The sequence below is a fragment of the Puma concolor genome, chromosome B2, assembly GCF_028749965.1.
Source record: "Puma concolor isolate L17-30 chromosome B2, mPumCon1.1.hap2, whole genome shotgun sequence".
In the NCBI taxonomy this organism is placed as follows: domain Eukaryota; kingdom Metazoa; phylum Chordata; class Mammalia; order Carnivora; family Felidae; genus Puma; species Puma concolor.
Genome location: NC_141671.1, coordinates 150,981,089 through 151,006,540, shown reverse-complemented (window position 1 = coordinate 151,006,540; position 25,452 = coordinate 150,981,089). Strand labels below are relative to the sequence as shown.

Sequence of the window (25,452 nt, the reverse complement as noted above, 5' to 3'; positions counted from 1 at the left end):
GGGGGGCGTAAGCCCACGGATGCCCTTGAGCGGGGTTTTGGCCGCGGAACCGCCCCTTGGGGCGCCCCCCACCCCGCACTCCCACCCAGGCGCGCGCACCCCTGGGGGCTCCGGGTGGAGGGCGAGCGGGTTTGGGTTGGCATAGGAGCGCAGAGGGAGGCGACACCCCGGCCCCAGCCGCTGCCCTGCGCCACGTGGCCGCTCCCCTGGCTGTTGCTAAGGTCTGGGAGTTCGGGGGGCACACAGGCCTGGCGGGTCCCGCACCCCCACTCTCACCGCGCGGCCCAGCCTGGCTCCATTCTCTTGGTGCTCGCACTGCATTGGCAAGGAAGGCCCCTGGGGCTGGAGGGGCAGGGCAGGCCGGGCCCCTGGCCTTTGAAGGGTGGTCCTTTGGGATCTCCCCCCCCCCCGCCCGCCCCCGCCCCACGGCGAGGGTGGTTGTCCCCGCGTGGGAGCAGCGCCCCCTGCAGAGGCGACGACCTCGCCGAGTGGAGGTCCCCGCGCGCGCGGGCATTAGTCCATTCACTGCGACTCCCTGAGCCCCGGGGCGGCCCTGACACGCCAGCCACCGAATCTATGAATGGGGAGAGGGAGAGAAGCCGCGTCTGCCTCCACTCCCCGCCCCTCCCCCGCCTCCCTCCAGGCCGAGCGAGCCAGATACAAAGTGACAAGGGGCGGGGGGGGGGGGGCACTGCGGGGGCGTGCAAAGGGGTGCAAGTCTGGCTGGAGACAGCACTATTTATATACTCCCGAGCTCCAGGACAAAGAGGGCTGGTCGGAGTCCCCCGGCCCCCTCCCCGGTGGCTTTGATTTCATTACCCACCCCCCCCCCCCGCCCCGGGGGCGGGCTGGCAGGTGCGGGGGTGGGAGCCGTCTCCGAGGGAGCAGCCTTGCCAAAGGTCCGGCTGCTGACGTCGGAGAGCGCCCGCTCCTGTCAATGAAGGCAGCGGCAGCCTGGGGACGGTCTGGCAACGAGGCTACAGACGTCATCGCCTCCTGTTGGACGCGGGGGGTGTCCGAGCAGCGGCTCCGGCTTAAAGGAAAACTCTCCAAGTTCCAGGCAGCCGCGGAGAGTCGTTCCTGAGAGCCCATGCACCCCCAGATGCCCAGTGTGCGCGGCACACGGGCTGGCACACGCGCGCGCGCGCACACACACACACACACGCACACACACGCGCGCACACTCGCACTCCTGTTCTGCATAGATGTGTGGGTCCAAACTTGCGGCAGCACCGAGAGAATGGGCTGAGATGGACCGGTCCTCCTTGGCGCCTGGAGGGCTCAGCGCGGCTTCCCTCGACACCCCCAGATGGAAGGGAGGGAAAGAAGACCGTGACACCCCGTTTAGAGTTGTCCCCCCCTTTTCTGAGAAGATCGGCGCGAAAGCCGGGGTGCCCGAAGCCTTTGGAATATGCCTGCTTGGCGGAGCCGAAGCGAGCGTTCTTGGAGAGGTCCCGAACTTGGGCCACCGGCCTCGCCTGGCAACTCGGTTTGCGCAGTTTTCCTCGGAGCCCTGGACCCGCCGCGCTCCCGGCCGGCTGGCGCCGCCAGCCCCACCTTTTCCCTCTTCCTTTTTCAAAGGCAGGAACTTGAAATGAAGCGGAGACCAGGTCCGCGCCTCAGCACACTTTGGCGGGTAAGTTGATAGTTGCTTTTACCTATTATTTAACCCTTGGGAGTGCGGAAAAACTTCATTCGAACCTTTTCCCCGGCTCTCCCCCCCCCCCCGCCCCCCATCATTTCCGTCCATCCTCTTCGTCAGTGAGATGGGGCGCGAGCGTGTCGTTTGGGAACACGGCTGCTCCGGAGGAGAGTGGCTCGCGGGAGGGGGGAGGACGAAGCCTGAGTCTGTAGAAGCCAGACTCAAGGCTGTGAGACTGCAGCCAACTCCGGGTGCTGAGTGATTGCCTCCGGGCCACTGCCTGGCCCGAGTTTCCAGCTCCAAGTTCCCCGCGAAGGCTGCCCTCCAGCCCCGTGATGCCAGCCTGGCAGGTGCCGGGTGAAGCGGCCAAGAGGAGCTGCTGGTGTTCCAGCACCTTCCTTCCTCCCTTCTTGGCTTCCCCCTGGAGTTCTGGATGGGGGCAAATCCCCCTCCTCCTCTCTCCATCCCTCACCTCTGCTGCCACTCTCCTCTGCCCCCCCCACCTCCCCCCCCAGTCCCTTTCTCAAAAGCCTATGTGATGTCATCGGGAGGAGGGTTCGGAACCTCCAGCACCTGAAGGCATCACTGTATCGCACCCTGCAGCATTTGATTTTCTTCATTCCACCCAATTTTCCTTGCAGTCCATGGAAAGCACCCCCCACCAAACATCACAAACAGTGTCCCCCCTCCCACCCTACCCCCCACCCCGCTCTTTCATGAATGGACAGGGCCAGGGGTCCCAGTACAGGGAACCCCCCCTCCCCCTCCCAGATTAGGAAGAAATCAGCTGAGGGGCCCCGAGGAGCCTCTCCTCTCTGGGTGCTGAGCTCTCCTCCGCTCTCAGCTCACCCTTCTAGTGGAAAGAAGAAGAGGCAGGAGGAAGCAGAGAGCCGGCCGGTGCCAACAGCCCCCTAGACGTGGAGCTGCTCGGCTGAACGGAGGGATCTGTGCGCCAGTCCCTGCCTCCCCTGTCTCCCCTGCCTCCCCTGCCTCCCCTGCCTCCCCTGCGTCCCCTGCCCTCCATCTCCCTCCCCGGTCTCTACTCCCCACCCCTTCCGTCGCGCTTGCTCCCCTCCACCTAACCCCACCTTCGCTCTCCTCTCTGAGGGGGGAGGGCCCGGGGTGAGGAAAGAAACCCCCAAAGCCCCAGTCCCGGGCAGAGATGTCGAAGAAACGCAAAGCCCTCGAGGGTGGAGGAGGTGGAGGAGAGTCCCCGAGCCCAGAGGAGGAGCCCAGTGCCCGGCCTGGGGGCCGAGGCAGCCCGGAGCAAGGTAGGGGGAGGGGGGAGGAGGAGAGGGAAGGAGGCGGCCGGGAAGCCTCTAGGAGTTGAGATCCTCTGCAGAACGCTCTAGCCCAGCTTCTCCGGCACAGCTTTCCGGGTCAAGGCAACTTGAGTAGACTTCTCTCCCCACATATGGGATTTTACTGGTGTCTTGAGGAAATTGGGGGTACGGTGGGATGAGCTGATTCAGCCGGTGCTGGAGGCCCAGATTGGGGAGAACTTGAAGCTCTGTGGAGAGCAAGGGAAGGTGGGGTGGGAGGGGAGAGGAGCAGGAGGAGGCCGGGGAGGTGTGGGTTGGGGGCTGCCGACCCTTTCCAGGTCCTCCGCCTGCCCTGCTGTCGTGGGTGCTGGTGTGACCGGCTGTCCTGTGGACGTATGGGCTGCGTGGCTGCTCGTGTTGGACACCTGTGTTGAGAGGGTGGGGTGCCAGGGCTGTCCCTGAGTGTCTGTGGCCGGTGAGGGACAGCAGGGAGGATGTCGACTTCTTCCATGCTTCTCCAATCCAGGCAGGCTGAGGGTTGCGTCATGCTGAATCCTCACCCCTGCACAGGCAGGCCCTCTGCTTTCTCCTGAAGTTGGAGGGGAGGTTTGAAGCAGATTGGGTGACGTGTTGTGATTTCGAGGAGAGATGTTGTGATGAAAGCAGTTGGGTGCTCCTCTGCCTGGAATAATAGCAAGGACAAAGTGAAGAGGGCAGTTTCCTGTGGAAACAAAAGTAATACCTGGGCGTCTGGTCTCCACAGGAAAGAAACCCAAACAGACACCTTTCATTTCACCGAAAGCATCGGGGATTTGGAGGAAAGCAGGCCCAAAGGAGCCAGTCAAGCCCGGTCTAGGCTGTCATTAAAATACAAAGGAAAGATGACCCCGGTGCAAATGTTTTGCTGTAGGTTAAGCTGTGGAAGAGGACAGGGGGCGTGACCTGAATCCAGGCAGGTGGAGGGGTTGTTTTGAGCGATGGCTTTGCTTTCCAGAACTCAGCTTTGTGGTCTTGGTCGGCGGCAGGCGCAGGTCTGAGCAGAGCACCGGGAGACATGGGCGTGTGTCTCCAAGATGGGAGTTGATGGCTCTTCTCCCTTGACGTCATAAGAAACACAGAGTCACCAAAGTCCTTCCTGCGCTCGAGACCTGAATCTCTGGGCCCACTGGGAACCTTTTGCACGGCTTGTGTGCATTTTAAAGCAGAGGTCGGGTGTTGGCCGTCCCTGGACAGTGCGTCTGGGATTTAATAGAAATAGGTGAGAGCATATTGTTGTCCGCTTACCTGGAAACGGGTTGCATTTTCGTGACTGCCCATGTTTTGACTTTATTTGCTCAGTTATGATCTTAGAGCAAAAGTCAGTACGTTTCTTACATTCGTTTTGCTGGAGAACTGGCATTTGGTAAGAAATGCAAATGTGGCAAATGACTGGATCTGAATGGTCGGTGGTTTTCCGTCTTTGAGGAGAATAATTTGGTATCACCTTGGGTATCTGACAAATTCATCAGCTGTGTACCCGGCATCCGGGTTTGACCTGAGAGTTACTCTCAAAGATACATAGCATGTTCTTCTGGTGAAGCTGCTAGTGACGTCCATGGGAAATGACATCATTATCATGGCAGATAACAACATGGGGGCATTTTACAGCGTTTTACTAATTGACGAATACATGTCTTCCAGTTGTAAAAGAAATACGAGTTGTATCTTAACAGACGCGTCTCGTCTTTTTTTGTTGAAACGCATGGTTTTGGCATTTAAAAAGGTAGGCTGTGGAGGTCCTGTACTAACAGCAAATAATTTCTACATTCCTTTGCTGGGAATATTTTGCAGGTCGGGACCGGGAACAGAACGCATCCATATTACTCCGAGATTATAATAATTTTGGAATGACCTGTTCTACAGATTGGTTTTGTTTTAGGGCTTAAAAATCTCTAATGATTTTACCGTATCCTTTGTATTTGGCAAATAAAAAATGCCACTTGATAATTGCCTGCGAGTATGTAACTGTAGAAACCATTAAGAGTGTAAACATTCAACTACTGTATTACTGTGAATGCGTTTCTTTGGGAAATGGTAGCCGGGCACACGCCCCAGGTGGGGGAAACATATCTTCTGCCTATATGGTAGAGTTTATGGCTGTGCACACCTTGACAGTGGGAGATGGGGAGGCCGGGAGAAAACGGTTGTGAGCCACGCGTGATGCGCGTGCGCTGAAACGTGCAAAGACCCTCACCCCCGTGGTTAAGGAACTGGATGTCCTCCACCTCCGCACTCAGTGCTGTTCTTGTCTTTTCCGTTGGACCTCTTGGCCAAAGTTGACAGTGTGCACACGGAAGAATAGAGAAAAATATTTACATCCGTCTTGCTGACCTTGACTATCAGAAGGGGCTTCTGTTAAAAGTTTCCACAACTCGGAAGGCCAGTGTGTTTGTTCATTTTAACCATTGAGAGCATATGATATAGCATGTGGTAAGTTAAGGCGATTGGAAATTAAATTCCAGTGGTAGGCATGGATTACAAGACCATCTGTCAGCAGGGTGCATTGATCCAAAGTTTTAAATAGCTGATAAGCATGCAGGCTACCTGGAGAGAGTGTGGTGGGACCTTTGAATGTAGGAACAAACATCCATTGTGCCTTTTCCTGCCCTCACCTCTCACCGGTCTATGCCAGGTGCACACGGTTCCCAGGCCTGGCTGGGAGGTGTGGGTATTTTCCCGGTTGTTGTGTTCGAATGGCTCCTGCCCCCTTGATAGTGTCTCTAAAGGAGATTCCTTATGGGGATGCAGGCAAGGTCGTAAATGGGTCATGGTGAAGGCACATGGAAGGCTTTGGTTTTCTCCCTGACTGTGATCGCGCCATCCTATTTCATTTAGCTGAGTAAACAGGAGAAGGAAGTGCATTGTCCTAGCGTTGGCTGAACATTTCTTTGCATGCCCATTGAAATTATTTGACATGCATGCATGCGTGTGCACTCGCACGCACATGTGCCTGGCGTGCGTGTGTGTGTGTGTGTGCACGCACGCACGTAAAATCACGGTCAGGATATAGTCCTCTCGTGGATCCCAGCTGGCCCTGTGTCCAACACGTGTTCGGATTATACTGATGAAAGATGTTTGCATACAATGTTAACTTTGTAAAGTTTTGTCTTTCCAACTAAGAGAAGTTTGGTGTGCCGGTAGACAGTGCCAGCCCACAGTTTTTGTTTTACTGTGCTTGTACTTTTCTTTTTTTTAAATTTTTTTTAACGTTTATTTATTTTTAAGACAGAGAGAGACAGAGTATGAACGGGGGAGGGTCAGAGAGAGAGGGAGACCCAGAATCCCAAGCAGGCTCCAGGCTCTGAGCAGTCAGCATAGAGCGCGACCCGGGGCTCGAACCCACGAACCGTGAGATCATGACCTGAGCTGAAGTTCGATGCCTAACCGACTGAGCCACCCAGGCGCCCTGTACTTTTCTTCGTTGCTCTGAACTTCTGTCCAAGACCACGTCCCATTGTTCAGTTAGCTGTGAAGATGATGGCTGTGTTGAAGGCTGCACGGGAAGAGTCTCTGATGAAAACACTGAATAAGTTTATTGATTGATCTCATTCCACGGGCGGATACTCTTAGTTTCCCACTCTTTTGCATTCTCTTTATGGTAGTTTCTTTCCGAGGAATTACTGTCTGCTTAGAAACTGGTTTGACCACAGGACATTTCATCAGGCACCCTGCCCTGAGACACAGCAGGAGGCCCTGTTTGCCCAGCTTTGTCCTGGTGGGAAGTCTACCTTTCTGGCCCTGTAGGCTCCCCGAGTCTGTCTTCCTGTCTGCGTCCTCATTGTTCTGCAGCGTTTCGTCTTCTAGTTTTTGCTCTTTTTTTCTTTTAGGATGATATTTGGATGAAAATGATGTCCACTGTTCACTATTGCATTCCCTTTAAAAATAAGTAGTTTCTATTTTTGATGAAATTGGTTAAGACCCCATCTGGCACAGTTTTCCAGATTCCCACCACGGCAGAGTCCCCTGAAGGGGGGGCGGGCTCTGTGTAGAGGGGAAGCAGGGCAGGTTTGCACAGGACTATGGTCTACTCATATTTTACACTCCCCAGACTTCCTGAGCTGCGGGAAACCATCTACGGGTAGCTATTCCTTCATCTGATGAGTTAATGACTGAACCAAACATGTTACTTCCTCTGTGTACCATTTTGACATCACAAAGGCATTCGGGTTTTGTGGCTTCTCTGTGTCACTAATGGATCGTGGGTTTTGGGGGGGCATCTGGAACTGGAGGCAGGGGGAGTATTATCAATTCTGTGGCTCTAAAACTCAGAAGGTAAATAAACATCTAGGTTGGTAGCTGCCTTGCATCTCCATGACCCCCAAAACTAGTTGGAATGACTTTTTTCCTAACAGATCAATTTCTAAAAAATAATTGATGAGACTGTTTTATTATGAGAAAAACTCTCTTAAAGGGTGATTTATAATCATTAGTAAAAAAGAAGTGGTTATGACCTCTGGACCAAGAATTGATGTTAAAGAACATTCTTACAGAGGTTTGATAGCAAAGAGCGACAGTTGAGACGGCTTTTCAGTTCTGTTAGTTTCTCTGGCTCCCAGCAGAGAGGCCAGTGTGGTGCAGGCGGTGCCACAGAGGATGCAGGGAGTCAGGGAAAGGGATGTTCAAGGGTGCAGAGTGGAGTCCAAGAGTCAGTGCTCAGTTGGGCCAGAAAGGAAATTACACGTGTCTGGAAACAGACACGTGTCTGTTTCCTCCTCCTAACTTTGGAAGGTTGAATTGGATGACCCTGGGGGGGTGGGGTGGGGGTCAGACCTCTAAGACTTTGGTTATGGTTGTGTGAAGAAATGGACAAATTGTACCGACTCCGGACTCAGTGGTAAATCACAAAGGAGGCTGTGCAATGAGAAAAGCGGTAATTCACACGCATAAACAACAATGGCTTATAGAGTGTAAGTGTTGTGTAACTTCATTATGAAGGTCCGGAGAATAGGGGGAAGAGTGATTTGTTGTAACATCCAAGGAAAGTCCTCTGTCAACTGTTAGTGTGGTCATCTGTCCTACCCGCTGCTTAATATTAAGCTCTTTTCTTGACCATTTCCTCCAGTTTCTGTTATTTTCCGTCTGATCGTCAGGTTTCTGAAGTCATTGCTATTTAGTTGTCTGAAATGCAATGCAAAGGAATTTCAGAGTGGCATTGAAATTCTGCCAATGGCAGGATTTCATGGAGTCACTGAGAGTGACGCTGGGGCCAGCCTCACGCGTGTGCTTAGCCGTTGAAAATAGGGTTAGACTTTCATCAGAAGAAAGAAAATCAACAAGGATTATCCAATGTTCCTGCTACTGTATATTTTATCCCATTTTATTCTGTTTGTCAGACATCTTTGGATTTAGCACTGGGCCAGTGCTAAGTGCTGGCCATACAGGGTCCTTGAGAATGGGTATGACCTTGGGGTTAGGGTCAGGGTCATCACTGGGCGATGAGATGTTTACGTCCTAGGAAAAAATGCTCTCTGAAGTTTTCTTATTTTGCTCCCTTTTTTTTTATGGCCTGCCTGTCTCTCCCTAGGAAGATGTGTTTTTCATAAAGGTAGAAGGTTCTGTTTGTTTGCTTGTTTGTTTGTTTTTTACAGTGTACTTCTAGAAGATAGAATAAAGCCTGGCAACATTCAGTGCTCTGAAATATTTGCTGAATGAACGTGTAGATGAATGATTGCACTCCCTTTTTCACGGAACTTTTCTGCGGATGTAGGATGCACAGAATGTACTACAGAAAGAGGCGAAGGAGGACTTTTAGGGGAGCCCCTAGGTGGACTCCGTGTCCTCAGCTCTCCCTTGAGGCTCCTCGCAGGGACAGGTGGTGAAATCCGAAGAGGAGGAAGTACAGAGCAAGGGGTTTTCAGGAAGGTTCTGGAACCGCACACGGACTTGAGGGACAGTCACGGGGAGAGGGGTGGGACCCACAGTCTTGGACTTGGCTCCTTGCATCACCCACTCCCCCAGATAACGAGGCCAAGGCCAGGTGAGATCCTCCGCCCCAGAGCAGAGAGCCTGCTGGCCCAGCCAAAATAGGAACTAGTCCGGAGATGGAATTCCTCATTCTTGCACAGTGAGATGGGCGGGGTCTCTTTCCCTAAGAGGGCAGGACACGAGACGGTGCATCAAACAGGACAGCCAGCCCTACCCCTGCCCCTTCTCCCAGCAGGAAGTCACCAGCACTAATTTGGTTCTCTAGTAGAATCAGGCACAAACACTCTCCTTTGGCATGAAGGTCGGCCCCACGGGTGTCCTAAAGGAGACCCAGGGAGATCATGGAGGAGCCCGTGGTTTGTCAACTCACAATAGCGACGCACAGGGAGGCCTTAATATCTGCGTTCACCTCCTTCCTGCCTTCCGGGTAGCGCACCTTGCCGCTAAGAGGACAAGTACCTTCCAAGAGTGCTTACGAAGCTTCCTCTTCTGAGGGCTCCTTTCTCCGCTCGGTGTCTCTCTGTGGCAACTTGAAGCATCCGTGGATCCCCTCGGAGTTTCTGTCTCCTCCGTGAGGCCAGGGCCATCTCCCCCAGTGGTGGCACCTTCCCCTCCTGAGTCTGGAGCTCCGGTGGGGTCCCAGGCGCCGCCCACGTCCCGTGTGGCTTGGGGACCGGTTCAATAGTGTTCAGACGCTTCTTCCTTCCATTGGCCTGAAAGATTCTAGAGAAGAGGGAAACGCTGTAGAGTAATGAGTTATCACTTGGCAAATATGTACGCACGGGGGCGGGGGGGGGGGGCAACTTGAAGAAACGAAACCTTACAAATGTGCACTGATGAGCCGCTCTGCACGAATTACTAGTGATGGTCTATACACGGCATGGGAAAGCAATTTCAAAATTGCCGTAAACCTTTATAACGTTATTTAAGAATTAATTAAAAATGTAATAGACTGAATCAAGTAGTGTGCTGGAGGTGGTAGAAAATACCAGAACTTGCTTTGCTTCGATGACTTCTTTACGAGGCAGATAATACATAGGCAAGCATGCTTAAGTTTTGTCAAGAAATTTTGTCGTGTTACCGAAGAAGGGAATTGACCGGATAGCCAAGAGGAGGGATTGCGATAAAGAACAAACACCTTGCATGGACAACCGGGGTGCTATGTTTGCAAATAAGCAATGCCGAGTCATTCCACACACATGCGGGCATTCCTGGCGATGATGGGTCTTCTCCCCACCCCATCATCAGCCTGTCCTCTGCCCTCACCCAGTGTTTCTCAGACGGTGGGTAGTAACCTACTTGGGAGTCACAAAACCTATTTTTGGTGAATCCCAACCAGATTTGTAAAAACAATGGAATGGGGAGAGTGCAAGGGAGAGGAGGAGGGGGGGCAGAAGGGGATGGGGAAGTGGGGAAAAGGAAGGGGAGGGGAGGAGAGGGGGAGGAGGGGGAGGGGAGGGAGGGGAGGGGAAGGACAAGGAGAGCCAGAGGGTCCAGCAGAATGGGCAGGTATTATTTAGTGGCCTGTGTGTATATTTGGTGTATTCTAAGAATACGTTTCTTCCTAGGAGTTGAAAAAGGAACAAAATCGCTGGTCTAGACCATATTTGGCAGCTCTCTTAGTGACGGCGGTCCCACAGCTCCAGAATTGTTGTGGCCTCTTGGTGAAAAACAGTAAATTAAAGCAAGTCTCTTTGGACAAAGGGTTGTGACCCGGAGGGCCCTGTCCTTTGGGAATGCGTTAACGGGGCAGCATCTACAAGGCCTCTGCCCCCCCGGTCTGTCACATCGCTGACCAAGGCAGCCCTGCCCCGAGCCACTTCCAGGGTGGCTCCAAGATTGTGCATCGAAGGTTGTTTCCGTGTGAGGCCGTGGCTCCCCAGCTAGATTGAAAAGAATATATATATTAAGAGCCCGATCAACTCATCATTCCTGTTTTTCTTCCAGGGATGGGCACAGAGTAGGTAGACGGCAAATGACTTTACGTTAACATCTGAGACAGGAACCCACGCGTTGGAACCCAGCATGGGGAGAGGGAGGAGGAAAGGAACCAGGAAGACAGATGAGAAGGTCCAGGGCGGATCGGAGCAGTCGGTGTGAACCCTTCCCCCCCCAGGCAGGTGTCAGTCCCCACCGGGAGCCAGAGTCCTCGATTCCCCGAGGAGCAAAAACAGCTTCACCGTCCACCGCAGAGCGAAAGGCACACTGTCCTCTCTAAAACCATTTCTGTGCTCTTGAAAACTTGTCACATCTGGTTCTCAATCTATATGTGCTTGGGGAGTATTTACCTTTTCTTTATTTTTTTCGAGTGAGAGTCCTTTAGGCTTCCACTGATACAGAGCGTAGGTTTTCACGCCCTCAAACCCCAGGAGGCTGGACTTTAGCCCCCGGTATTTACGCCATGGGTACATTTTCAGGGATCACTTGTTATTTTATGCTTTAAAATGTTTCAAGTTAAATGCAGTGGGTACATACAGTTCTTTACTTTTCCACTTCAAGTGCCGAAATCTGGCTAGTCTAGGTTTGATAGGTAAAGAGGTAAAATAATGAAATAAATAAAGAAAAGCTTTGTGGCTGCCCACACACGCCAATCTGCAGAAATTAATGCCAAATAATCTTTGGAAATGTGTGGAACAGCCGTGGTTGTCAGAACCCGGGTCTGATGATTGAGACTTTCTAGCTCTCTTTTTAAAACTTAGAGGCTTTACATTACTGGTGTTTTACTCCCTTTCCACCCCACTTGGTTCTTAACTGATGAGGCCCCAGTAACAATCTGGGTGTGAGTTCGGATCGAGAGAGGGAAAAGAGAACGAGTTCACTGTCACACAGTCTCATGCCTCCTGTGCACAAAGTACCGACCCCCTGGCTACTGGTGGCCAGGGGAGCATTTTTCCCAGCCCTTAAGGAATTTTCAGTCTTTACAGGAAGATAAGAATGTGTAACACCAGCCCTTAAGTGAGCCGTCTCATGGAAGCCATCCAAAGTTTAGAAGAGATGTTTTCAGACCAGCCCTCCCTGAAGCCGGGCCCGCTGAAAATTCTTGTTCCGGCCATATTTGCATCCACGTGCTATCTTTGTTGCTGTAATTTTTAAAATTTTTTGTTTTAATTTTTTAAAATATCTATTTTTGAGGGAGGGAGAGAGAGAGAGAGAGAGAGAGAGAGAGCGAGCATGAGCCAGGGGAGGGGCAGAGAGAGACACACACACAGAATCCGAAGCAGGCTCCAGGATCCGAGCTGTCAGCACAGAGCCCCCCATGGGGCTCCAACCCACGAACTGTGAAATCATGACCTGAGCCAAAGTCAGACGCTTAACCGACTGAGACATCCAGGCGCCCCTAAAATTTGCTGTTGAATAAAAAGTAAATGTAATTTGTAAAAATTGGAAAGACACAAAAGGTATATAATTTAAAATGTCTGCTTTTTTGGCGGTTAGTAGTATTTCCCACTTTGCTTCATATGGATTCTGCCTGTTTCCTCTAAATTTATTCTTAAGTATGGTCTTATAAATGGAATTATTTTTCCCATTAATTTTTTTAGACTAGTTTCTTGTGTGTGGTGAATGCTATTTTTATAAACCGCTTCTGATTTTTTTTTCAATGTTTATTTATTTCTTTTGAGAGAAAGAGTGTGTGTGCGCACATGAGAGCAGGGCAGGGGCAGAGAGAGGTGGAGAGAGAGAATCCCAAGCAGGGTCCTCGCTATCAGCACAGAGCCCAACTCGGGGCTCAATCGCAGGAGGTTTGAGTCCATGACCTGAGCCGAAATCAAGAGTCTGACGCTTAACCGACTGAGTCACCCGGGTGCCCCTATAAACTGCTTTTTAAATTTTTTTTTTTTTTTCAACGTTTATTTATTTTTGGGACAGAGAGAGACAGAGCATGAACGGGGGAGGGGCAGAGAGAGAGGGAGACACAGAATCGGAAACAGGCTTCAGGCTCTGAGCCATCAGCCCAGAGCCCGACGCGGGGCTCGAACTCACGAACCGCAAGATCGTGACCTGGCTGAAGTCGGACGCTTAACCGACTGCGCCACCCAGGCGCCCCTAAACTGCTTTTTAAATCTTGACACCATCTCAAACTTACAGAAAAGTTGAAGTACAGTAGAAAGGCTTTCTTTAACCGGAACCATCACCCTGACCATTTTAGTGTGCACTTTCTACAAACCAGGGCTGGCTGTTACACGAATGCGATACAACCGTCAAAAACTAGAACCAAACATTGGTCTCTCATTGCCATCTAACCTCCAGACCCCGCTCACGTTTTCCAGCAGTTCTAATAATATCCTTAATAGCAAAGGGTCAGGTCCAGACCTACCTGTGCATTTGTCTTCTCTTTAGTCTCCTTCAGTCTGGAGCTGTTTGAAAGACTTTTATCGCTTTGGTGTTTAAAAATTTCTTTTTTATGTTTATTTAGTTTTTGAGAGAGACAGACAGCACGAGTGGTGGAGGGACAGGGAGAGAGGGAGACACAGAATAGGAAGCGGGCTCCAGGCTCTGAGCTGTCAGCACAGAGCCCGACGTGGGGCTCGAACTCGCGAACCAGGAGATCATGAGCTGAGCTGAACTCAGACGCTCAACGGACTGAGCCACCCAGGCGCCCTGCCTTGGTGTTTTTAAAGATAACGAGTAAGGTGTTTTGCAGAATGTCTCTTGGTTTGAGTTAGTTCTGATGTGTGCTCAAGGTAGATCCAGGCTCTGCCCTGCCGGAAGGAACATCACAGAAACCATGCTGTGTTCCTCTCACTGTGTTTTGACAGGTGGCCCCGGAATTAGATTTACCCTGTAACTGACGACGTCCACCTTGACGGCTGGATCTCTTGTTTAGGGTAGCGTGTTGCAGTTTTCTCTGTCGCAAAGTTAAGCATCCCCTCTCCCCTCCATTCTGAGCAGTAAGGAATTGTGGGAAGGTACTTCGATCCTGCAAATACTCTTTTCCTTTTCAAACTCCTTCCTTTTCCACTCATTCACTTGTTGATATACATGAGTTTGAAGTCTTGGTCTCTTACAGGTCATCATGCATTACAGCCATTATTATTTTGAAGCTCATGTCACCCTAGATTTGGCTAGTGCAGGCTGCCTCAAGGTCACCTCTGCGCCTTTGGGCACACACACGTCCACCTCACGTCTTGATCTCTTTCTGTGTATCTCGCTATGTAGAGAGACTGAGACATACACACGTGTATAAACACGTTCGCATCTGTAGTCTTTCCTATATTTATCTGTATTCAGAACCGGGAGTTCTTACCAACACTTCCGTTCCAAACCACTGTTTCAGGGCGCATTCTCGATTTTTCCTTTCCCACTGTCTTCTCTGATAGCGAGACACCCGGCTGGCTGTATCTCCACCCATGCTAGCTGATGAACTTTCTCCCCTCACTGCTGCCCTCGCTTCCCCGTGGGGACACGTGCCACACACGTCCTGGCTGCACCTCGAAGATCCAGTCCAGCACAGCGCTGCCCTTGGCCTTGGCCGAGCTGCCTGTCTGGCCCCGTCTAACGGCTTTTGAGGACTGAATTATTCAGGAATGAGAAAAGGAAGAAGAGAAAGACGGAGAGGGACGAAGGGTATTTGCATGCTGATTTTGTGCTCCGCTACCTTGCTGACTCTTGTGTCGTTTACATTTGTTGTTCAGATTATTTTTTCAAGCGTCCCAGGTAGTCAGTTACAAATAATGGTGATTTGAGCTTCCTTTCCCACGTGTGATGCCTTTATCTTCCTCATCTGACTGCACTGCCTGATACTTCCAGAATGTCACTAAAAAATGCTGATAAAGACTGTGGGGCTGCGTCTTTTGTTTTCGCACAGACCGAGTTGCTGGCCTTTGGGTAGAGACAAGGAAACCTCATCGGGGTGATTATTCCTAAATGCAAACCCGATCACATCACACGCCTGTATCCAACCGTGAGCGGGATTCCCACGGACCGTAAAACTCCCTTCACACCCCGGGCTTCACCTCCTTCCCCAGCTTTGCCTCAGGGCTTCTGATAACAGTTTCATTGAGAGTGGATGTTGGAGGTAGACTTTTTGTCACGTGACTTTCTACTTCCGATGCATATATTCATGTGAGTTTTTTTTTTTTTTCTTTTTTCAACGTTTATTTATTTTTGGGACAGAGAGAGACAGAGCATGAACGGGGGAGGGGCAGAGAGAGAGGGAGACACAGAATCGGAAACAGGCTCCAGGCTCCGAGCCATCAGCCCAGAGCCTGACGCGGGGCTCGAACTCACAGACCGCGAGATCGTGACCTGGCTGAAGTCGGACGCTTAACCGACTGCGCCACCCAGGCGCCCCTCGTGTGAGTTTTTACTTTTGATCTTTTAATCGCTTCAAAACACTTAAAAATGTTCTTTAACGTTTATTTAGTTTTGAGACACAGAGAGACAGAGCGTGAGCGAGGGTGGGGCAGAGAGAGAGGGAGACACAGAATCGAAAGCAGGTGCCAGGCCCTGAGCCATCAGCACAGAGCCCGACGCGGGGCTTGAACGCACGAACCGTGAGATTATGAAGTCGGACGCCCAACTGACTGAGCCCCCCAGGTGCCCCATTGCTTCAAAACGTTTTAAAGCTCCTCGTTCACAAGGAAGCCCCCGATTAGGTATGACTGAGGTTTCCCACGCCACCTGGTCAGGCCAGGTGACCTAGACAATCCCTGCGACTCGGTCCCTCTCTCCCTGTCTGCCACGACACCTCACCACGGTAGACACCTTGGCGTGGCGTGTCTGATTCTGCTCTTGGCCAAAAAGTTATCGGTATCTTTGACCCATTTTCTGCACAGGTCTTTGGGTAGGAAACGGCCACCGTGGCAGAGGGTCATGTGACAGATCTTACTGTCATCTGGGCGTGTTAATAAGGCTTTCTGCCTACGCTTCACCACTGGGAATGACTCCGTCCCATGTGCCCGGATAGGCTTGGATCTGGATGTTTTATAAAATACGAGTGTGCATTTGTTTTATGGAAGCCTGGCTTTCGTGCTCGTACACCCTGTAAATCCCCCCGCGACTGTCATGCCTCTTGGTGAGTCATCTTTGCCTTGTGTGTGTCTCCGATGCCTTCTTCAGAGCAGACGTCTGCTGCTCCTTCTCCGTCATTTCCGTCGGATGAGGGACATGTCACAGAGGACATTGGGTGACTGCTATTCTCTTTTCCCACAGGGTCCTCTGACCTGGGATTTCCGTGTTGGGTGCCCGGACCGCTAAGCGTCTGTGCCCGGATTCCCCCTTGGTGTGTTTGACACTCACGTACACGTTACATATTGGGGAGGTGAGCAGAGCAGGATTTCGGGGAATGCTATCGTGACACCTAGGAGGGGGCAGATTTTGTGGAGAAAACAGCCACCCACCCGTTTACCCATTTAAGGAAACCCAGGGATCCTTCATCATTTCACCTGTGCACAAGTGCGTACCAGCTGATCAGAGAGCGCGATCGCTGGGCTTTCTCCGGGGCAGAGCTGGAGCCCGGGCCCGACCATTAAAACAGAGGCGTCGTTTCTCGGGGAAAACGCCCCTGACGTTTCTCTTTCTTCTGCCTCTCGTGTCTCTGCGATGTCACGGAGGGCGCAACCCCAGAGGAAAGTTGGGCTCCAGACGAGGGAGCCGCCCCGCCTCCGTTTTGATACACCTGCGGGAGCTGCCTCCAGAGCTCCAGGCAGCGCCGCGCTTCCACGTTCGGTCCCCTACACCTGCGCCCGCCTTTGTGCCGCGCACTCCGTAGTTCACCTTGTGTCTGCCCGGAGCAGCTGCACCCCCCCCACCCCACGCCATTCACCGAGCCGCCCAGCCCGGAAACCTCGGGTCGTCCCTCTTCGTGACGATCGTGTAAGTTCTGCCTCCTCGGCACCTCCGTCCTCCGGGCACTTACACCGTCCCCGCTGCTGCCGCCCTAGTTCTGTCCCTCATCCTCTCTCACCCGGAAGACCCGGGTCCCAGCCCGGGTGCACCCGCTTCTTGTCCGCACTCTGCACGGCCGGACAGGGCGTTCTCAAATGAAGGCCGTCCGTATGGTGCCCTTGTGAACCCTGCGGTGGCCAGTCTCCGGGGTCGAGTTCGGCAAACGGGTCCTTCATCCGCCCCCCTCCCCCACCTCCTCGCTGACCGCCTCCGTCCCAGTCACACGTCCCAGACCCCCCGGGCGCTGGCGCCACGTCTCTGTCCCGCCGCCTCTGCCTCTCCCGCAAAACAGCCTCCCCTTTACAAAGTGTTCCCTCTGTTTTCCGGTCCTTCCTACGTCTTACCAGCATTCCTAAGACATTCCTCTGCTGATTGCGTGTGTGGATCTGCGTGTCCAGAACAAAACAGATGCCGAAGAAATACTTGAGCTGTTATTTCATTCGCACATCTGTCTAGTGATTATTTGCGTACAAGGCCGCCCCCCTTCCGAACTGGGCACCGCTTGATAATAGGGACCGTGTCTTACACAGTTGTGGATCCCTTGTGCCCAGCACGGCTGGCACCTAAGTGTGCTGTGCGTCTTTGGTGACTAGAGGGAGGGGTCACCGCTAGTCTCGTGGTAAATCCTGGTGTCACTTCAGTGGAGCTGGCTTGACGTTTTTTAGTTGTGAATATTTTAGATGCATTACGCCCAGATTTTCTCCCTATGTTTTATTATTTTGTAGGAGTTTATTTATGTTAGAGAGAGAGAGAGAAAGCAGGGGAAGGGGCAGAGAGAGAGAGAGAGAGAGAATGCCAAGCAGGCTCTGTGGTATCAGGACAGAGCCCGACGTGGGGCTCAATCCCACGAACCGTGAGATCACGACCTGATGCTTCACTGACGGAGCCACCCGGGTGCACCTGCAGGTTTCAGAACAAGGAAGCGAGTTCAATTTTACAGGGAAGGTTTATAGGTAAAATGAATAATTTCTTGGCAATAGCAGAGAGAAAAGAGTGAGACAGCTGACTAAGAGAAGTCTCCGCGTCCGTGGATTTCAAACCAAGAGGTCACTGTCTTTGCGTGCGTGCGTCTTCACCTGCCAGGAAACCAGGTGACTCTGTGTAGCTGACACACTTGGCTGTATGGTTTCTGCTCTTCCCTGATGACCTGCTGTGACCTGGGGGGGGGGGTGTGTGAATCTGGCCCTCAGAGCCCAGCCAGGCGAGAGGCCTGCCCCAAGGGGCCAGGGAAGTGAGGCCTGGAGTTCCCACGTTAAAAAACCGGGGGAGGGGATCTACGCGGTCACCTGCCGGTCACAGGTGTGCCTGTGGGTTTCCAACGCTCCTCAGCAGCAGGCTTTGGGTCGTTTACCTTCCGGGCCCTTTTCTTTAGTGGTAAAGCCATTTGTGTATTTTTCTGCTTGATGCTTCCAATAAACTTTCCACCACAGGCCTCTGAGCCATACTTTGTCCTCCCACTTGAGAAAATTTTGACCCAGAGATTTAAATAACCTGTGCTATCACGCAGCTCGCAGCTGGGATTTGAACCAGGAATTGTGCCGCTCATGTTGTCTTTTGAAATACGAAGACATCCAGGGGCGCCTGGGGGGCTCAGTCGGTTAAGCGTCCGACTTCGGCTCAGGCCGTGATCTCGCGATTGGTGAGGTCGAGCCCCGCGTCGGGCTCCGTGCTGACGGCTCAGAGCCTGGAGCCCGCTTCGGATTCTGTGTCTCCCTCTCTCCCTGCCCGTCCTGTGCTCGCGCTCTGTCTCAAAAATAAGCAAACGTTAAAAAAAAAGTTTTGGAATACCAAGTCACCCCCTAAGAAAGTGAAGGTAGCACACGCCAGGCCCGCGGGAGCGTCGGACGAGATGGCGTCCCGGGTGCTGTTCTAGAGACCGATGCGCTGTCCAGACAGGGAACAAGACAGCCCTGTTTTACAGCCGCAGACTTCCAGCTGCCCTGGGTCACCATTAGAGACGTTGTTGGTCCTTCCTTGTGTAAAAGTGTGTGTGAGAAGGTGGGAGACAGGGGGGAGGGGGGAGGACACCAACACAGCTCTTGATCAATTACTCGAAAACTTGCCTTTCAGAGGACGGAAAGGTTGGTTGCATTTTTGTCAACATCTGAAAAATTATCGTTGCTGGTGCATGACCTCATGTCTAGGATCAGGTCGTTAGAGCAGTTACAGCCCAGGGATGTGTGTGCGTGCGTGCTTGTTTCGCATTTCAGCATGCAATCATCAAAGCCACTGTGCAGCACACGCATAAACCGTGGGGCGCAGTCGACAGGCAACTTGCTGGTCACACGTGTCTCTGTTGAGGGCGCAAAGGCTTGACTGAAAGCAGGCAGGCAGATTCTCTCCACCCAGGGAGTGTGGCCGGGGTCTTGATTGTCCTTGCCTGGGGCCCCTCACTGGCGTCTGCATCCGGGTGCCTAAAGACGTGGACAGAGACAGCTGACCTGACCTGGCTCTCGCAGGACCGGATATGACATCACCCACGGCCCATCCGGGAGCTCAAGTTGTGACGAGCGTCATCCAGACGCTTTAACCAACGTACAGAGCACGCGAGGCCCGTCTTCTGTGTCAGGCGGTTAGAGTCTGGAAAGACGGACCCCAGACCCGATCACATCCTTTCTCAGGGCCCACGGGAAAGCACGTTGCTCCGCGAATTTGTCCGAACGTGCATCCCACCTGACTTGTGTGGCCAGGCAACGCTGAATCGGGACCCAGACCTCACGCACGTCGCTGCCAGCTTCCGAGCCTCGGGCGCTTACGCCCTGAGCCTCGGTCTGCCCGTCTGTCCGTGTGTCTGTGCTGTTGTCGTAATAATACTGGGCCACAGGGTGGTCGTGAGGATTTGAAATCCCGCGTGTAAGGTGTCCAGTGCAGAGCTTCAAGGGCAAGACCCTGGGAGCGGCAGTCGTGCTGACTAGAGGGCCTGGGGTGCTGTATGGTGTGTGGTGTGCAGGCAGGGGTGCTGCTTGCCCTCTGGAGCTGGTGCCCCCTGCCCTGCCCCCAGACCGCCTCGTCAGCACACGTCGTGCCCGGACAGAGAAGACGTGCATCGAGGCCACAGAGACCTTTGGGGATTTCTGGAAAGGAGAACTCACGACGGGCTCCCTGGGCTTCCCTCCGAGACGGCGTGCCTCCCCTGGGACCACGCTTCTTCCGGCCACTCGGCCATGGATTCCGGGCCTCGCCGTCCAGCCCAGGGAACGTCCGCACAGCCTGTGGTGGCAAACTGGGGGGCGCTGGGTGCACAGGGTGGCAGACCCCCTTCTCGTAGTTTCCCAAGCCTTGGGGGGCCCGTCCAAGCAGACACGGGCGGGGAGAGGCGGGCGGCCTGGCCACTGTCTGTGGGTAAAGCTCCAGTCCCGTGAGAAGCCGGCAGTGTCCCTGCCACCCGGCCCCACTCGCTTGCTGTGACAATGTGCGCCTCCCGTTAAGGGACGCGCAGCGTTTCCATGCGACCATTCTAGGTGGCTGTTGCCCCCTGGTCAAGTAGGACGGGACCCCGTTTGGCCAGCGGGGAGTCGTCATGCGATCTCATCCCAGGACCCGAGGCCGGGCCGGAATCCCGGGTCCTGACTCTGTCTTCATCCCGGGGTGGGGGGCATGGGGCGCGGGGGCGTGAGCACCTCCGTGATGAGGACTGAGTACCCAACTGTGGGCGCTGTGCACCTGCGCCCGTGGGGCCCCTGCCTGCTGCCTTCTGTTAAACATCTTCCTGGATGTCTGGCTCTTCCCTGCCCCATCTTTTCGCAACCTCCAGCCCGTCCTGGTCACCAGTGCTCTGAAATTGGACGAAGACACGTCTAGGTGTGGCTTCAGCATTTTGTCCCGTTTGCAGTCAGCAGACCTCGGACTTAATGCTTTCCCTCCGCTGCAAACAGCGTGCCGCCGTGGGTTGAGATGTGGCCTCTTCCCCTTGCCCCGTGCCCCAGTAGGGGTGCTCTGCGCCACCCCCCCTCCCCCCCACTGCACACGTTGGGTCTTTCTTCTTATTTTTTGAAATGTTTATTTTTGAGACACACACAGGGAGAGAGCACGAGTGAGGAGGCCAGAGAGACCGAGAGAGAATCGATCCCAAGCGGGCTCCACGCTGCCAGCGCAGAACCCGACATGGGGCTGGAACTCACCAACTGTGAGTTCATGACCTGAGCTGAAACCAAGCGTCAGACGCTTGATTGACGGCGCCCCCCAGGCGCCCACTGCTCGGGTCTTTGTACGCTGGCCAGCCGTTATTAATTCTCTTTTCACCTTGACAATTCGATTTTTCTCCCGTGTGGCCGTCACTGATTCTTGTCAGTCTCACCTGCTCTCTTGCTCCCCGCCCTCCTCTCCTGGCCTTCCAGGGCGGCACATCCCTAAGTGAGCTCCTCGTATGTGCAGGAAGCCCCGGGCGCTGGGCTTGTCACTCTTCCGTCTCAGGGCCCCCCTTCCTTGCCGCACCCTACCCTGCCTTTGCGCGTGGGGGGCATGTGCCCCCGCTGACTACGGTGCAAGTGGAGAAGGGCAGAGTGTGCTCTGTGGCCGCTGAGCGTGTGGGGCTGGCCGCTTCTGCCCATCCCCGGGCCTGGCCGCTCGTCCAGGAGGCGCACACCCGAGGGGGCAGCAGGCAGAGAGGCTGGGACTTGTCCTGAGCTGTCCGGCCCGTCCCTGGGAGCCAAGCTTGAGCCTTCCTTGCCCAAAGTATTCAACTACCCTCTTCATGTTCTTTTCCCCAAAAACTAGAGGCTCTGGATGGAATCTTTTTCAGGGAATCCACTTTCTAGGCCGCCTTCCACAGACGCCCCGCGGATCGCCAATCTCCCCCAACGAATGCAACGTCTCGCCAGTTAGCGTGTCTCTCTGACTTCATCCACACAGGATGCTGTGTAACATTTTTCACGAGGAGGACGTGGTTCATTATAAAGGGCTCGTTATGTTTATGGCGGGAACACTGAAACTTTTTCTTCTATCTTCACCAAATCATTCCAGACGGAGATAAAAGCCAAGGGCTTGGACGTGACCTTTCGTTTCCTCCCAGCCCTGTCCTGTGCTGTCCTGTCCTGTCCCTGGCTCCTCCTGTCCCCACCCCACCCAGCTCTGGACGAGGCAGCTCCTTGCACGCCAATCTGGAAACCATTGGGTGGAAACGGGGAGCCGAACATTCTTTAGGAATGGCCTCACCTTGGCGTCTAAGTCTGCCGAGCATATTGCAGACTTCTCGCTCTGTTATGTATGTATGCCGTTTGCCAAGAACAGCCGGAGGCAGAGGTGTTGAGCCTGAAATCCTGTTGCGTTCAGAAGTGAAGCGCAGCACGCCCGAGCCGTGCACACCGCCCGAGCCCAGCCGGTGTCCCTCTCCACGCCCGGTCTGAGGGCCCTGCTGGCCGGGACCCGCGCTTCCTCTGTTAGCTGCAGCCTCTGGCGTTTCGGGTACGGCTGGAACTTTGAAAGGGAAGACGAAACACCGTGGAACAAGACCCTGTGGATTTTTGGAGGACGCGAAACTTTCTTTTAGAACCAGGCCAGGGGCGCCTGTGTGGCTCAGTCCGTGGGGCGTCCAACTTTGGCTCGGGTCGTGATCTCGCGGTTGGTGAGTTCGAGCCCCACGTCGGGCTCTGTGCTGGCAGCTCGGAGCCTGGAGCCTGCTGCGGATTCTGTGTCTCCCTCTCTCTCTGCCCCTCCTCCATTCGCGCATTGTCTCTGAAAAATAAACATTAAAGAAAAATTTTCTTAATAAAAAAAAATAAATAAAACTAGGCCAAAGGGTAATTATTTGTCGTGCCTTGTTCCTGTAGAATAAGAGTGTCTTTCGGCTTTCTCTTGCATCGTGGGCCTTTTTGTACTTTGCTCGTGTGCACGTGAGCTGAGAAAGACCTTTTTGTGCCTTGGGATCCGGCCACTGCCCACCCCCCACCCCCCACCCCCCACCCCCCACCTGGCATCTCTACCTTCCAGCCCTAGCAGCGCAGAGATGAGAGAAAGGGCTAGATTTTTTTTTTAATGTTTATTTTTGAGAGAGAGAAAGAGCATGAGCAGGAGAGGGGCAGAGAGAGAGGGAGACACAGAATCCGAAGCAGGCTCCAGGCTGTTAGCACAGAGCCCAATGTGGGGCTCGAACTCACGAACTGTGAGATCATGACCTGAGCCGAAGTCGGATGCACCACCCAGGCGCCCTGAGAAAGAACTAGACTGTAAGCCAGGGTCTCCAGGGTGGCACGGGCCTAATTCGGATCCCGTCGAACAGTATTTCTAAGGAAGACAGAACAAATCTGTCTTAAAGACGGTTGCTGCTAGCTTTTGTATTATTATTTGTCTCCGAACAAGCTTTCCTCCTTCAAAAGCTTTTAAGCTCTTAGAGGCCAGGGGCTGTATTTCCTGTAGGTCACTCATTTTATCCTCACAAAGGCCCAGCCACAGCGCCCTGGGCGGCAAGTCCTTAATTAGGAGGGAGGTCCCGGAGCAAAGTGGTGTCGCGCTGGACCCTGCTGGGCACTGCAGTCAAATCGCCTTAAAGAGAATAATTCATGTGAAGAGCTTAGCACATTGACCAGCAGAGGAGCAACGGGTAAATGTCAGTTGTGATTGTTAGTAATAATACATGCTTCTTTTTTTTTTTTTAATTTTTTTCATGTTTATTTATTTTTGAGAGAGACAGAGACAGAATGCGAGTGGGACAGAAAGAGAGGGAGACACAAAAGCAGAAGCAGGCTCCAGGCTTCAGCCTCCGAGCCATCAGCACAGAGCCCGACGCGGGGCTCGAACCCACGAGCCGTGAGATCATGACCTGAGCCGAAGTCGGACGCTCAACCGACGGGGCCCCCCAGGCGCCCCATCATGCAGTAATCAGTTAAGGGGAAGATACATTTGGGAATGTGCCACCCCTTGGGTACAGCGGTCTTAAGACCCCAGGCTTCCTTTCGTTCTGTGATGTGACTGAGCCCTGTGCCGCCGCAGACACATCTTCCCTTGTGCTCCACGGACACGGAAATGTTTGTGGTGAAAAATCCCTGTAATTCTCTACTTCCTTGTATGAATAGTTGTTTCTAAAAGTCAGGTGAGAATCGTAAGAAGAGGCAGAATCTGGTGAATGGTGCCACAAGTTGTTAAGAAAGATCTAGAATATTCCTTGCGTTTGGTGGGGCGGAAGTCTGTCTGCTCACGGGCACTAGAAAGGTCCTGTGAGTAAGTATCATGGGGTGGTGTGAGCGGGCCAGGCTGAAATTCCTCAAGAATTGCTTTCCTTGTGCGACTTCCATCATTCTTGTTAGGTTTCTGGACACCAGTACTGTTTGGAGCTGGGTAGAACCACTCGAAGCAATTACATGAGACACCACAGAATGGAGTCACCCGAATAGGGGTTTTGGAAAAGGACTAAGTGAGGTGGAGAGCAGTTCCTTCTCTTGGACTCTTTTAAAAAAATGTGGTGAAGGGCTGCCTGGGTGGCTCAGGCGGTGGAGTGTCCAACTTCGGCTCCGGTCATGATCTCGCGGTCCGTGAGTTCAAGCCCCGTGCCGGGCTCTGTGCTGATGGCTCGGAGCCTGGAGCCTGCTGTGGATTCTGTGTCTCCCTCTGTCTCTGCCCCACCCCTGCTCAAGCTCTGTCTCTGTCTGTCTCTCTCTCTTTTTTTTTTTAACGTTTATTTATTTTTGAGACAGAGAGAGACAGAGCATGAACGGGGGAGGGTCACTGTCTCTCTCTTTAAATTTAAATAAACTTGGGGAGCCTGGGTGGTTCAGTCGGTTGAGCCTCCAACTTTGGCTCCGGTCATGATCTCGCGGTCTGTGAGTTTGAGCCCCGCATTGGGCTCTGTGCTGATGGCTCAGAGCCTGGAGCCTGCTGCAGAGTCTGTGTCTCCCTCTCTCTGCCCCTCCCCTGCTCAAGCTCAGTCTCTGTCTCTCTCTTTAAATTTAAATAAACTTGGGGCGCCTGGGTGGCTCAGTCGGTTGAGACTCCCGACTTCAGCTCAGGTCATGATCTCGCGGTCTGTGGGTTCGAGCCCCACGTCGGGCTCTGTGCTGACAGCTCAGAGCCTGGAGACTGTTTCGGGTCTTGTGTCTCCCTCTTTGCCGCTCCCCGACTCATGCTCTGTCTCTCTCTGTCTCAAAAATAAAATAAACATTAAAAATTTTTTTAAAATAAGAAATGCAGAATTTCTTCGTGCTGCTGTGCTTCCCCCTCCTCCAGACTCTGGATTCCCACATGTGTTAGTCACATGTTTACGTGAGTTAGGGAGAGATTGTTGGAAATGCAATGCTGCCATTATTAAGTCATTTAGTAACTTTTAAAACATTCTTTTATTTTTCTTCTAAATATCTAACAGTATTGAAGGTTTTAAAGCTGGAAGGACCCCCAGTGAGGTTCCCACTCTGTTCGCCTATCTTGTGTCCAGGTTATGAATATGCCCATTTTACTGATGTGACAGTTGAGGCCCAGAAGACTAAGGAATTGCTAAAAAATTGTAGCAAAACAGAATGCATACTATGCTCTTCTCCATGTAGCTTTAGAGATTTTCATATATGTGAAAGTATATAATGTTGTTAGTAGGTTACCAAAGCACAGTCTTTAAATTCTCTGGTTTTATATCGTTCGTCTTCCTTGAATAATTCCTTTGGTGGGGAGAGAGGATTACAAATAATTTTTATTGGGTTTAACTGTATTCTATTTTTTTAATGTTTCAAGTTTTTATTTAAATTCTAGTTAATTAATATATAGCATAGTATTAGT

The 25,452-nt window shown here is 52.9% G+C and overlaps 1 protein-coding gene and 1 long non-coding RNA gene across 2 annotated transcripts in view; both read left to right on the top strand.

Annotated features, from left to right (window-relative positions):
• The first annotated feature begins 2,418 nt into the window (after positions 1–2,418).
• PDE10A (phosphodiesterase 10A) overlaps positions 2,419–25,452 on the top strand; it is a 625,228-nt gene continuing 602,194 nt past the window's right edge. Inside the window, exon 1 of the mRNA XM_086708295.1 lies at positions 2,419–2,913. Coding sequence (XP_086564421.1) covers positions 2,805–2,913 — 109 coding nt within the window. The 5' untranslated portion in view covers positions 2,419–2,804. The remainder of the gene's footprint in view (positions 2,914–25,452) is intronic.
• LOC147581361 (uncharacterized) lies at positions 12,716–14,644 on the top strand. The gene is made up of 2 exons (XR_015251715.1): positions 12,716–13,477; positions 13,511–14,644. It is a non-coding gene; the product is annotated as an uncharacterized LOC147581361 (long non-coding RNA).